General features: G+C 35.0%; 1 protein-coding gene across 49 annotated transcripts in view; it reads left to right on the top strand.

Annotated features, from left to right (window-relative positions):
• Nucleotides 1–14,801, top strand: part of RIMS1 (regulating synaptic membrane exocytosis 1) — a 312,325-nt gene that overhangs the window by 112,189 nt on the left and 185,335 nt on the right. For 46 of the 49 annotated variants that reach the window (XR_011095287.1, XM_068678175.1, XM_068678174.1 and 43 more), the window contains 2 exons: nt 1,150–1,363; nt 2,926–2,937. The exons of 1 other annotated variant lie outside the window; for it this stretch is intronic. Coding sequence is in view for 47 of the 48 variants with exons in the window: in XM_068678175.1 (XP_068534276.1) it covers nt 1,150–1,363; nt 2,926–2,937 (226 nt within the window). In the remaining variant the exon portion in view is untranslated. The remainder of the gene's footprint in view (nt 1–1,149; nt 1,364–2,925; nt 2,938–14,801) is intronic. 2 more of the 49 variants (XM_068678176.1, XM_068678224.1) reach the window with 1 other exon arrangement.

Raw genomic sequence — 14,801 nt, 5'->3', positions numbered from 1 at the left:
TTCCTCTCTGAAACTTCATCTTTGCCATCAGTGTCTCATAGAAACCACCAGGAGAAAAGGTTTTCCTCAGAGATAATGTTATGTAGCTGTAACATAGGTCTTCACATCACGGTAATATGAAAAAAAAAACAAACCACCACTGATTATATTACTATTTTGACTTACAGAAATGGAAGTGAAGGATAGAGAAGTAAATTTGCTTGCCTGAGCTTATGATTTAAATGGTTTTATTATTTAAAAGTTGGGTCTTCTGAGCAGTAAGGTATTTAGCAAGTTGGTGAGCATTCTGTCAGACAATATGTTACTTGGGGCAGCTGGAAGAGAAGTGCTACTCCTTTAAAAACCCATCTTCATCTTAAAAATCTGTATACTTGTTAATACTTCAATAATTAAGTTGAAAGATATCTCTGTAATGAGGGACAGGAAACCCTAGATAGTTTTGCAGAGCTCTGTAATTAACACTAATGAGAGAATATTACATTCTGGATCTATGGATTTGACTTTAAAAAAATCATATTCTCCTTCCTAGCGATAGTGTAATTGTAGTACACTTAGTGGAACATTTAAACTATATGTGTTAGTAATCTGTGCTTTGAAATCCTAAGTGTAATGCTGTAACTGAAGATTGAGCATCCTTTTCTTTTTCTTTTTTTCTTTTTTCTTTTTTTTTTCTTTTCTTTTTCTTTTTTCTTTTTCTTTTTTCTTTTTTTTTCCTTTTCTTTTCTTCTTTATTTTTATTTTTTTTTTCTTTTTTTCATTGATTACACCTGCTGGATAATGTTGACTAAAAGACAATGCAAACTTGCTCAGGCAATTATCTTTCAGTTTTTATTTTGTACATGGTAGATACTCCTATTTAAAGCTATGAATTTTTTGCTGTCTTTGTATATTTGGATCAATTTCTGGTCAAGTGAAATTATTTCCTCACTAGCTTTGAAGTAAACCTAACAGGAATACATATGTCTGTTATTTTTTTCCTCTAGATTCTTCTGTACAGTCTTCCAAATGTGGTGTGTATTTTAAATGAAGTGCACTATTATTGTGAACATGCTGAGAATATTAGGTTTAGTTTAAATTGAAAGAAAGAAATACGCAGTAGTATTATTTCCTCCTATTATTGCTATATAAACTTTTTTCTCATCTATGCAGGAGGTTGCATCAACAATTTGAAAGCTATAAAGAGCAAGTAAGAAAGATAGGGGAAGAAGCCCGCCGTTACCAGGGAGAGCACAAGGATGATGCTCCAACATGTGGAATCTGTCATAAAACAAAGTTTGCAGATGGTTGTGGCCATTTATGCTCTTATTGCCGGACCAAGTTTTGTGCTCGATGTGGAGGTCGTGTCTCCCTGCGATCAAACAATGTAAGTCTTCTGATGTGTACTCTTAAGAAAAAGCCTCCTTGACATTGTTACACTGCAGATTGTTCACCTTAAGTTTGGCATTTCATGCTTCATTTTACTTAAGAATTTCACTCATCACTTCATTATGAGGTGTGTATAAAGTAGAATAATGTATTTTGGAGATACTTAAGGTTCACAGAGTTAACTAAAGCAAAAGAATACATCGTGTATAGTTCTGTTAAGTTGTGGCTCAAAGGAAGCAGTTGTTTTGGAGAGAGTGAAAGAAAAAAAAAACCTTTTGCTGAGGTCAAACTCTACATTGAGAAATTTTTATTGAACTCATTTCATTTTAGATTTCTTTATAGAGATTTTTGTATACACTTATAGACTTTGCTTCTTTAAAATCAATCAATTTTCGGTTAGGGAAAAAAACTCTTCCACAAAAAAACACCACAAATAGAGTGTTATGTCATTTTATTTAAAATTTATTTTAAAAGAAACACTATAGATTAAACTGGATTAGGTATACTACTTCCAGGGAGGTGAGATAAATCCTCCTCTGTTAGATGCAGTAGCTGTCCACAAAATTGAGAGGTAGCCCAAAATTCCCTCTGTTTGGTCAGTCCCTGATGAGGAACTGGCCACTCACCTGTACATGACTGGTAGGATCAATATTTTGAAGACTACTGTCCAATGATTATTTTTAGTGGATCATCTAGTGTCTTACAATGTATGACATGGTTTTGTTGACTAGCATGAGATGACATAACTTTCTCATATGGCTTTAAGTTGCCAATCTTTTCTGGAAGAAATTCACCTCTTTGCATCAATGTAAATTCAGTTAAAAGTGGTCATCAGTTCTATAGCAGATAAACACGTTCACAAGAGAACAGGTTTTACTTCCGTTGCTCTAAAACTCAACTGAATAAGGGGTTTTGAAATTTGATGTAAACAAAGAAAAAGCCCATAAAAATAAGCCCATTTCATTATTATTTTAGAAGTTCTTTATAGCTCTGATGTACCTGTGAGTACAATAAATTAAATTCTGTAAAAAATATGTGGATGTGTTGGGCAAAAATTGTGGTACACTCATATTTTAAGATAAATGGATGCATTATATTGTATCACCTGCAGGTGGTATCACTAGAGCAAGTCTGTGAAAATATAGTTTACTTCGATATGTTAGGTTATACTATTAATTAGAGTACATCTGATACAGCTTATTATTTACTCAGAAAGAAACTGAATATACATTAATTGTTTTTCATCTACTGTTTCAAGTCACAGAAATGGAAACCATGAAAGTTTCCATTCAATTGTAACTTGTCTTTCCTTTGTTATGTTGTTCATTGTTCTGTGGGCTAGGGTGGGAAAACATTTTCTACACATGAAGTAGTGTGATCTTTTGATTTGAAGCTTTTTTTTTTTCCCTGAAATTTTGTTTTTAGCTCTTTGTAAAGAGTTATTAGAATTGCATTTCTTTGAAATCTGTCTATTAATACTTGCCTATTTTATTCTTTTTCTCTTCTTTTTTCTTTTCTCTTTTTTTTTTTTTTTCTGCTTCCTTGGATGCTTTCCCAAAGGAGGACAAAGTGGTTAGAATCCATGCTTTTTATCATTTATTATTATAATGTTGTTAGTTAACTGGGAAACATATTAATGTAAAAAAAACTGAACTGAAATTGTAAAATGATCAGAGGGGAGGGGGGGAAGAGCAGAAAACCTAACAACCAGGCCCCTCCCATCCTTTGGTTGAACAAACCCGTCAAAGATAGCCCAGCAAGGAAACCCAAGTCTGTTATCTTACATTAGGACAATGTAAGAAATTAATTAAAAATTGAGGATTATTAATAGGCCAAAAAGTAGAGGAGGTAATTAAATATAATCAAGTTTTATTTCATAAAAATGTCTTTGGTTAACAATTTGACTCTTTGCATGCAAGTTCCTTCCATCAGCTCCAGGAAATCTAAACTAATAATTAAACTGTTTATTAAAATTTTATATCGTTTGATATGTTTTGCTGTGTTTTGCTTCTGGCTGCAGCAAAAATCCAGGGAATTTGTGTAAAATCAGCCATTTGATTTTTACATTTGAAGTAGTTTGCATAGGCAAAGGATAATCTCTTGAAACTGTACATGGGAGTGAACACATGGAGTGAATCTTTTGTGGCTGTGTAGTTACCATTTCACAAAACAGTAATGCTTCTTTGTGATCAAATACTGGCTTATACCAAAATAGGTGAGTGTAGTTCCCTGTTCATATCTGCATCGTGTGCACAGAGGAAAGGGTGGCAGTACTTGAGCAGGACAGTGTGCGTCCACTAACACCTCTTCCCAGACAGGTCTGCAGAAGGTATTCCAAACTTTAACTTTGAAATTTAGTAGTGGGAATTAGCCTGCTTCCCAGGTACTTCAGCTGAAATGAGTGTGAAGAGATTACAGTCCAACATTGGTTTTGAATTGCAGGTGATAGTGCTACATTTGCATTATGAAGTGGCTGTGTGCCACAGCTCACATCATAGCATAGCTATAACCTGCAATTACTACTGCTAACACCTATAGAGAATGACTTCTATCACCTCTTCATATTGTAGTATTTTTTTTTTATAGGCATTTGTGTTCTGAGAACATGGTTGGTTTTTTAATGACTATAAAATGTAACTTGATACAGCTTTGTTCTACTGTTTAATGTGTGGTTCTCTGAACAAAGTGCTGAAATAATTCAGGACTTCCAGATTTTTTCCATTCTATTAATATAAGGATTAGATTAAAATAGTGTGAAATGCTTCATCTTGATTTTGATTTGTTACTAAAGCAGCGTATCATTGATGAATCCACTGGGTTGCACTGAAAGATTAATGCACTTGCAACAAAGATGTCTTCAGGACCAGAAACAGCAAAGCTCTTAAATGCTGAAAGTGCCATGTAGGTACAGTACAGGCACCTAGATTTTGGAGAGCAATCAAACTGAACTTTACTTGAGCTGCTTCTATGCTTGAGACATCCTCTATGCTTCTGTTTTGAACAAAAACATTGCTAAATAGTCAGAACTATGCAAGCACGCATGTGTTTTAAAGATTGCGTCTTTGATGAGTTGACAGCTTAGGTGTTTGTTTTTGAATTGTGTCATTTGAGATCCAGAAAATAGACTTCACTGCCCTAAAACATTCTGAAGAAATATGTGCTGAAGACATACCCGACTTCTCTGGATTGTCCTAAATTCAGTAAAAGATACCCTTGGTGTTTGTGCTTGCCTTGTTGTAGGTTTCTTTGTGTTGAACTCCAAGCTTCCATATGCCAAGAAAATTACATTTTTACCATGTGATGAAGCTGAGCCACATCCCTTTAACAGCTGAAAAGTCATGTTAGTCAGAGGAAGAATGTCTAATAATTAGGGCTGATTGAGTAAGGAACATGGAGAACTTTTTTATAAAGTATAGTTGCTTTATCAGTGTCTGACTTTGAGAGCTAATGAACCATATGATATGTGTTAATTAAAAAATATAACTACATCCCTAATAATAATGTCTTTTGTAAGCAATACTTTTGTAAGTAATTTATACAAAGCAACAACAGAAAAATATCATTTCTTAATTATTTTCAGTGGCTCAACATTTCTGACTAGCCTACATATAGGAACAATTTTTTAAGCTTGTGAATTTAATGTTAGTAAAGAGTTTTTCAATGTGTTTTGATGAGCCTTGTTCTCTCCATGTGATTTTTTATCACTCTAAGTTATATTAAAGCATGTGCACTCAGTTCCTACAAGTTAGGTGTTCATCACTTGGAAAGGATGTTGAGGTGTGACTTGTCAAAGTGAAAAGTCAAGTATTGTATAAGACTCAAGGTATTTCTGTTAGTGTTGGGTATTCAAACCATGATTGGTAGTTCTAATGAGACCTCACTTAGATGTTGTATACCAGGTGTTAACCATCTTTGATAAATTCAAACTGTGACAAGCACAAAGAAAGTCATACAAAGGATGTTCAAATAAAGAGTTCATCATGTAAGAGAAGTCTAGAGAGTTTAGAGGGACAAAAGGATACATTTTAGTTAATACCTTGAAATACAATATTTATACAATATGCATAACCTTTAAGCTGGAGGACAGTGACCAAACTGATGTAACTTGGCTGTAAATGCTTTTGTCTTGGAAAGAGAGTTTTTGAGTCACTACAGTAAGGATTTGGGAAAATCTTATTGAAAAGAAAAAATTAAACCAGTAAAATTGTAGAGGTTGAATTTGGTAAGCTTAAGAAAGGGTTTATGTGATGTGGCTGCTCTTGATTGTAGGGTCCCTAAGAGGTGCTTTGCAGCTAGCACTTCCAGCTAAGGTGTTTTTAAAATAGGCTATAGGCGAAATACCTCATGGGAAGCCTTCAAAGCAGTTCTTTACCTTTTCAAGTAAATACCAAATATATTTTAAGGACTGTTTCAAAAATATATAGCAGAACTTAATATATTCTCTCCCTGTTTAAAATAATAGAGAACATCCCAAAACATTAATCCCTTGTAGCAGGGCTAGGCTTACGGGAATTTGGTGACTCTAGTGCACTTAGAAAATTAATTGGCAATAAATAGTACATCCCAGTGGCTAATGAGGCATATACCTTTTAATGATTCTTATTTTAATACGTTGAAATACATTACTAAGTATGTATCTAAAATTCTTCCATGTCCTTTGAGTATTGGTTAGCTCTATATACTTACCACCTCAGCCTGCTGTCAGACAGGAGGACTATAAGCTAGTTCTTTATTTTAGGGAGGCTTAGATACAGTCGTGCAGTGAGAATGTGTTAATAATGTTAGCAGTGGTGATGGCTGGGTTTACTTAAAACTGTTGGTGGTTATACAGTGTACAGAAAAAATAAAAGTGTTTTCCTTTGTATTACCTTAGTATTCAGAAATGATGGTGTGCTATGACAGTCTGTTTCATTGTGAGCACTGAACCTTTCTGTATGCTTTTAAGAAAGCAGAATTTTAGTAAAAGGATTTTACATGAATAAGCATTTTTGAAAGAAGTTACGAAGGTGTTCAGTGAAAATCTGGCCGGACTGAACTTTTTTTTTTTTAATTTGGTGGATCGCTACCTATATATTGTCCGTTCCTTAGAGAGTGTCAGCACTTTGGCTCTGGATCCTTTTGTTTCTTCTCCACACACCAGCATTTTAATTGCCAAAATAGTGGTTGTGTTCGTTAACTCACCTCCATTTCTTCATTTTCACTTCCATTCTCTTTCAGTGTCATTCGCTCTTCCCTCAGATGTGAACTACCAGAGTGAGCAGGGCAGTGGAGAAGCAGGCAAAATGCCTGGCTAGCATTCCTTTGTTGTTCTGGCTGAGTCCTCCCAAGGTCCTGGCTCCCACTGCTTGTTCTTTTCTTTACTGCAGTTGTACCAGAACATTGTATAACAAAGGCCACCTGCAAATAGGACTTCCTTGCTTGCCGCACTCCTGTAAAAGCTTTTTCTTCGAATTTTTATTTTTTATTTGCTTATGAAATGTACAAAGACACGTTTCTTTTGTGAGCACCTGATGTTTCTTCCTCCTTATAGAGAAGGAAGAAAATGTAGGTTATAAAAGTAGCCTGAATGAGCAAATACAGTTTCTTCAAACTGAAATTGAAGAATTTTGTGAGGTGTTGTGGGAATGAAATGAAATTTGCAGGACATCAACAGAATTAGGTGGAGGATTGATATTTCAGCCTAAGCTATTTATTTATCCCTAGCAATCTACCATTCTACAGCCTTCATTGAGACTGTGATTTTTGATCTAAGTTATAGTGAAAAGAATTGGGAGCAAATGAAACAAAAGTTACCATTTTCCCTTGTTTTCCAGAAATGCTAGTTGTGCAGAATAGAGCAGTTTGCTTGCTTATTTTTCTGTTTCCATACGTAAAGGGTGACTGGCAGGAAATCAGGATGTAAAATACATTACAGTTAGAGATGTATGAGAACTGATTTACCTGAATTTAGTAGTATGAGATTACAGAAAGTAATGTTGATTATCAGTGCTGTGAAATACTAGAGATTCACATTTCTGATCTGGGTTTCACTGGAATTATTTTCATTTTAGTATAATGTCAGTGATTTATACACTGAAAGACAGACAACTTGGAAACACTTCCATAATGTGTCAGGTGTTTTCACAAGGTGTTTATCATTTAGTTCCTTTGAAGTAGGTTTAAAAGATGCTTACATAATGGTGTGCTAATTTAAGCCTTAACAACTTGAATGCGTGTGCTGTGCAATTCAGATGTGTACTGATGGTTTTAACACAAGTTGTTAATATTGTCAGAACAAAATGTCCAAATTGTTAGGAATGTTTTTACATTTTCTTTCACAGAACTCTTATGTCAAATTGTCCATTAAAAGGATAATTTATGTAAGCTCTGACTAATACAGATGTAGAACCAAAAAAAAGTTACATCAGGAGGAGATAAAATTACATGGCAAATTGGAAAGTGGTAGTGAATAAATTCTGTCTCTATAGCATCCTGCATAATTTGTTTTCTAAAAGATTCGGGATTGGTTATGCATCAGGGAAGAAGTACCACTTTCAGTAATCACTCCCTGAAACAGTGGCTTCCAGCAGATGAAACAATGAGGGGAAAAAAAAAAGTCCTGTAGGAAGCCGAGAAATTCTACCTGAAGTGAAATGCAGAGGTCCTTTCTTTCCGTTCCTTCCCCTTCTGGGAAGTTAGTTCACTGTCAAACAAAATGTTAATTAAAAACAAAAACAAAAAAACAAATAAAAAACCCTTAATATTAGCTTGTTCTTCACCACGTTTGCTAAAACAACCATGTTCAACTTTAGTAAGTATTTTTCAGTGTCTGGCTAGCAAAAATGATTGCTTAATTCTTGTATACAAAAGAAACAACAACAAAAAAAAACACACCAAAACCAACCAAAGAAAAACCTTTATAATTCCCTGCAGTTTTACTACTGCATGTTATCTTATTTTGTATCTTGTAACTTAAGTACCTTTGTTTCACATTGACTGATTCAAGATAAAGAATATAGGGAATGACTTTTCTATTTTATTTTTTAGTTAAGAAAATGTCAGCAATACCTTTGAGTGTAATAATTTCTCCCATAGCAAAATCTTGTGTTAAATATATATATAAATATAGATCTCAAAGGTCAATAAGGCTTTTCAAAAAAATTTTAATCCACCTCCTCTTGCATAATCTCATGTATTGGATATGTATATGTGGCATGTTTACAATATACAAGCATATATTGTATAGATTTCTGTATATTCTTATATATATTGTACGTTAATTTATATAAATACACCTAGTATATACTCTAGTAAAGCTCTTATGAAACAGCTTATTGACTTTTGAAATCTGTATAATTCAAGATAATTAAATCACTTAAATTATAATTACTTATATGCCCATTTAGCTTGACTTTTTTTTTTTCAATGTCTACATTTTACACCGTATTTTAAATTGAACAAGACATCATTTTTTTTCCCCCAGGCTAATGCTATTTATACTTTCCAAGGTGCGTGTTATTTCATAGTAGTAAAGGGTTAATAGATCATTTTTTTCTTATGTATTCTTAAGGATTAATAAAATTAAAAAATAGCTTCTTGATTTCTGTGTGTCAGCAGATCTTATCCCTTTTATCCTTTTGTTACATTGCTGAGTGATAAACGCTGTTTACTGCAGTCTTATATCTCTTGATCCAAGAAAATAAAACATTTTAGAGAAAGGTAATATTAGGGATTTGAGAAATAATTCTGGTTTCAGAAAGTGCCGCAATGTAGAAATCTATTTATTCATGTTGTGTCAAAAATGGAAATGATCCATGTAAATATAGAAGTGGGATAAGGGTGTTATTTAAATGCAAATATTTCTAGTCAGCTGGTTTCAACAGCAGATATATACTGAAAAGAAGGGGAAATAAGTTCTAACAGTTGACATCTGAGTTGAGATTTCATGTGTGTTGTGCATTAAGAGAGACGATAAAGAATCTTGGAAATATTGTCAGTGAAACACGATGTGTAGAAGTCATGACAAGGGCCTTCTTTGATGTATTTGATGAATTGTTTGATGTATTCTATGCCTTAAAATAATGAACACTATATTAAATGCTATAACTTTATAATAAGCTCTGATCCCTATCTTTCAGTGCAATGCAGTTTTGAAAATGATCAATTTGATGGGATAATGTAGGCATATCTGGTGTAACATAAAAGGAAACAAAATGATTTGAATCACACACTGTTCTTATTATTTTTTCCCCAAATCTGTATATAATTTCATAAAATCAGTGCAAAAGTATCAGACAAAAATTGATCAAATTATGTGTTCAGGTGTATGAAATCATTTTTTTTCTACACGCAGCTATTTATTAATTGTGACAGATTGGAAATAGATTAGTAGTATTTGATCACCCTTTTGCTTGTGATTTTGCCATCAAAACTTTGCAGATAGTTATAATATGGACACATACAATTAAAATCCTCTTCTTTAATGAGTTCCCATAACAGGAACCTTTTAAAAAGAGATTATTATTGCTGACTCATTAATACTTTCAGTGAAGACCACAGCTTGCACTTAAAATAAATATTAAGGCTTATAAAGTCGATATCTCATGTTTGACTCTTGCTGTATTTAGAATTAAGGCTGGTTAGCTGCTGACAGGAAGGGTATCTGTATTCTGAACTGAGGAATAATTATTTGGGAATTGTTTGGGAATGTGGCCAGACTACTCGGTTCTCTTTCAGCCCAGCTGACCTACTGGGGATCTGTGCTACTGGAGTTGGGTACCATACTTAGCTTAGCTGCTGAGTGTACCGACCGACTTCTGCTTTATGAGAATATCTGTCTCTATATTTCATCATTTCCAAAGTACTGTCACCCCAGGGATCTGTTCTAACTCCTTTAGTTCTTCACTCACTACAACATGCTTCCATGTCAACAGAAAGTAAAAATCAACCTTAAATCCATGCAAAAACAGTATAAAACAAACTGCAGTTTCTATTAAGAGGTCACCATACTTACTTGAAACTGTTGTTATTGCTTCCTTTCTCCATGTTACACCAATCTAATTGTCTGAATTTTCCTCAGTGTACTATTTTTCCGAGTCCTTTAATTCATTGTATGAGTTTCTTTAAATATATTATTTTCTTTTGATGACAAGACAAATGCAATCTTATTATAATTAATGAGACTTTCTGTTATAGTCCAAAATTGTCACTTTTTTTTCACTGCCATGTCAAATATGTGTCATTATTACTTCAGAATTTATTTTGCTCTGCTGCATTTCAAACTAAGCCGAGTTGTCCTGTGTAAGGTATTGTGTATTTACCATGTTTTTCTTATCTTTATTTCTGTCATAGAATAACGTGTTAGTTGTCAGCAGTATAGAAATGGTTGCTATCAGAGGTTTCTAAAACATGATTCATTGTATCTAATAAATACAACATAATTTCCTCTCTGCTATGAAATACAGAACTAAAGAGGACATGCACTGTGATTAAAAAATACAGAGAAAGTATATTCATAATATTAGCTTTACAATTGAAAGCATTATAATATGTTTTCACATAACACGTAGGTGTCTCAGTTGGGCTGTATGTAACCCTTTTTCAGACTGAATCTTTGTTGAGAAATCATTTTAGAGTATAAAAACCAGGAGCTAGTAATAAGGAGGTGGCTAATCCAGAGATTGTGAATGGTATACGTAACTTAATTCGTTCAAATTCAGAAGCCAGCGTGTTCTACCTGAGTGAGGATGGGGTGAGTACGATATAACCCACTTTCCCCCTTTTTCCTGAGTATTCATCTAGTAAGCCTAGTCATTGGAAATTAATTCATGTTGTGCAATGCTTTAAAAACAGAAATTTAAAAAGTGCTTTTATTACTGTTGAGAAAAACAAATGTGTATCTTTCTGCTTTGTCAGATTGCTAATATACTAACCCAGCCTTTGCTCGTGTCTGTGGTAGCCTATTGATCAAGGAGACATCTGGCAGTCAGAATCCTTAATATTCACAATTTTGAGCCATTTCTTGAGTGTTTCACATAAACGTACCCGAAATTCACACACACATTTATAAACGTGTGTGGGCCATGCACACGATATGCCATCTATTGGCACGCCCAGGGGAGTTGTTTTGGTATTCTCTCATCCGCAGCTTCAGATGGGATGGGAAAAAAAAAAAAAGTCTGGCAGTGTAAATTGATGTGGAGACTGAGTGTACCCAGGCGGGGGCTGTCAGGGAACATGGGCTGGAGCTGGCAGCACACCTGGGGGAGGTCGCAGCATGATTGGAATGTGCTTTAGGGACAGGAAAAGACTGGTGGGGCCTGTGCAGAAGTGGTTTTATGGAAGCCACTGGAAGTTGCTGCACGTAGAACGTGGCGGAAGGAAAGGAATTACTCTGCAAACACATGTTATGCAGGTAAACATTTCAAACCTTCTAAATTTTAATCTGATTCACTCAGAAGGCATGAACCTTGGTTGCTCGTCATGCTGATATTCTAATGAAAGCTTATCCAGAGACTAGAGACTTTTTTTTTTTTTAAACACCAATATGCTTAAGACTTCCAGTCCAGGGAAATATTGAGCTTTCCTTTAGACTCAGGAGGCTTGAAGGGGTACGTTAATCAGGGGGATACTTTAAGGATATCAAATGCTTACAGAGCTGGCTGCAGGTGTCCGGACCAAGTGCTCCATCAGAACCACCGGTCCTGTGGCAGGGCCAGATGGAAGTGTTTCTTATCCTAGCAAAGCACCTTCAGTTTTTGCAGAAGTGGTCTGTTTCCTATATATATTTGTTTTTTATTACTGAGAAATAATTTAGCCCGTACCTTAGTTAAAATTAAGCCAAGCTGTGGAATCTCTAAATACTCCTGTAAAAGAACTCAGTTTTTAACATCCTTTTATTAAGAACTGGTGGAAGATTTCTTCTGGTCATGCCCCATCCTTCTGTAAAAGACTTTTGGTTTTGCCAACGGAACTGAATCCCCTTGTTCAGCCTCTGTCTGTCTGTGTGCTTTGTGGTCTTTACAGAACCCCAGTGTGCTTCCATCCTCTCATTTAAAGGCAGAGTGTTATGACAGCCCAGAGCATGCTCCTTACCCACCAACAGATTCCTTTCTTGATCGGTTTACGTTCTTCTTGGAATTTCATAGAATCATTAAGGTTGGAAAAGATCTTCAATTGCATCTGGTCCAACCATCCCCCTACCACCAATGTTACCCACTGAACCATGTCCCTAAGCACCACGTCCAACCTTTCCTTGAACATCCCCATGGACAGTGACTCCACCTCCTCCCTGGGCAACCCGTCCCAAAGCCTGAGTGCTCTTTCTGAGCAGAAATGTCTCCTCATTTCCAACCTGAACCTCCCCTAGTGCAACTTGAGGCCATTCCCTCTAGTTCTATCACTGGTTTTCTGCGAGAGGCCAACCCCCAGCTCTGAACAACTTTCTTTTGGGTAGTTATGGAGAGCGATAAGGTCTCTCCTGAGCTTTCTCCAAAATAAATTTGTATCTTCCAGCTTGAATTCTTATGGCCCTTCTACATGTTAACATCCTTTCATTTGAAGGGATTTTAACCTGATATGTATGTTTTTGGACTAAATATGACTTTTTAAATTCATTTGAATGTCCATAGTTATGTACACTGAGCTACAATTCTTTGTTTTAGTAGTTACAAAATGATGCCAAGATTTTAAATAGAAGTAAAATTAGCAAATTGAATTCTGGGTTTATTTTGTCAACCCAGAAGCACAGGGATATTTTAGTTAAAAAGAGATCTTGCTGCAAAGAAAGATGTGACAGGATTTATGACCTGTTAAGCATTATGAGAAATTGAGAAACAGAAGAAAAAAAAATCCAGAGAACAAAGTAATTATGAGGACTAAATGTAATCTGTGCTCTCCTGCTCGCTCTTTCTTTTTTTATTATAAATAACCTTAATCCTCATCCAGGATTAAAATTCAGTGTATTTTTAGCAATGCTATGTCCTAGATAAAAGATACTGCCATCTATGTTTTTATATCTTTTATACCTTTTGGATTCTGGAGCATTTTGTGATTTTACTCAACAGATGGATATCTCCATCTGTGTATCTTCAGTACTGCAATTAGAGAGGGTTTGTGATAGTTTGTCATAGATATACCTATACTTTGTCATAGATATACCTGAGAATAGTGTATGTAAAGCAATCCCATCTATAGAGAAAGTTTCTGCAATATTGTGCAGAGTTTTTGGGTCCATTAACATGTTGACCCAGTTGCACCTCATTCGCCCTATGGAGACGAATTCAACCCCTCCCCAAAACTGTGATGTAGAATGGAATAAAATATCTGTTGGTGTTTGTTTAATGATTGGTAAGACATGAAGTGAAAATCTGCATAAAACATAATCTGCATTGCTTTAAGGAGGAGATAAAACCTAGTAATTTTAAAACCCAGATTGAGATTTTCAAAGAGCTACAAGTTCAGCTATTTAGGCTGAAGTTCAATCAAATACTGGGCAATTTCAGCATACTAAGTAAAACTTGCAGTAACTAATTTATCTGTGACAGGTTCACAGGGAACTTCAGAATTAAATGTTATTTTCTCAATGAATTATTACATATACAATTAACTTGCCTATAAAAATCAGTCTTCCATAGCAAGATCTTTGTATTCAGTTCAGTGAAAATGACTGGAGATATTTTGTGGGTAAAGAAAAAAAAAGTATTATTAATAAGTACATATTCATCACTGTAGAGATGAGCAGATGTTGCTGGCACTCTTTATAAACGTTTGATGGTGCACACATGATGATTGTGTTGCCATGACTGGAGAAGATTTTTGTATATTCCTGGGATATTATTAATGGTAGTACAGCTTGCATCTCTGCAACATGTGGTAAGAGATCAACACTCACGTGTTCTATTACTTACATATGCATGCATTAGCAAGGCTCATTTTTCTCTTCTGTATTTTTTTTTTTTCTGGACAAAGACTATGGAGAGAGGTGGTTGAAGGTCCATGCACCAAAAAGGTCCAAAGACCTTTTACAGCCTGACAGCATTACCCCTTAGGATAATTTGGATCAGCCTTTATAGCTGTAGAGAGGTCTGCTTTCCTAGCCTACTTCATAAGGACCGATCTGACAAACTTTGTGGGTGGATTAAAGAGACCACAGAGACAGCTTCTTGCCCATGTACGAGCAATGCAGCAGGAAAAGCAAGAACACAGAGTAGAGTGAGACGGAGGAAGGTATCATCCCCCTGATTTTCCTATATATATATATTATATATAAATATATATATATATATATGTATTTTGTCACTACAATTGCAGCATACGTATAACTTTATTCCTGCGTATTTGTGAATATCCTGTATAGCAGGTTATAACCCTTTGCTGCATAGACCTTAGTATATGGTTTTATAATCAACCGGTGAGTGCTCAGCAGAGCCCGTAGTTCACATCAAAGGGGTATCCTT

The sequence above is a fragment of the Anas acuta genome, chromosome 3 (genome assembly GCF_963932015.1).
Source record: "Anas acuta chromosome 3, bAnaAcu1.1, whole genome shotgun sequence".
Classification (NCBI taxonomy): domain Eukaryota; kingdom Metazoa; phylum Chordata; class Aves; order Anseriformes; family Anatidae; genus Anas; species Anas acuta.
The sequence above is the reverse complement of the archived record's forward strand: the minus strand, read 5'-3'. Positions and strand labels throughout refer to the sequence as shown.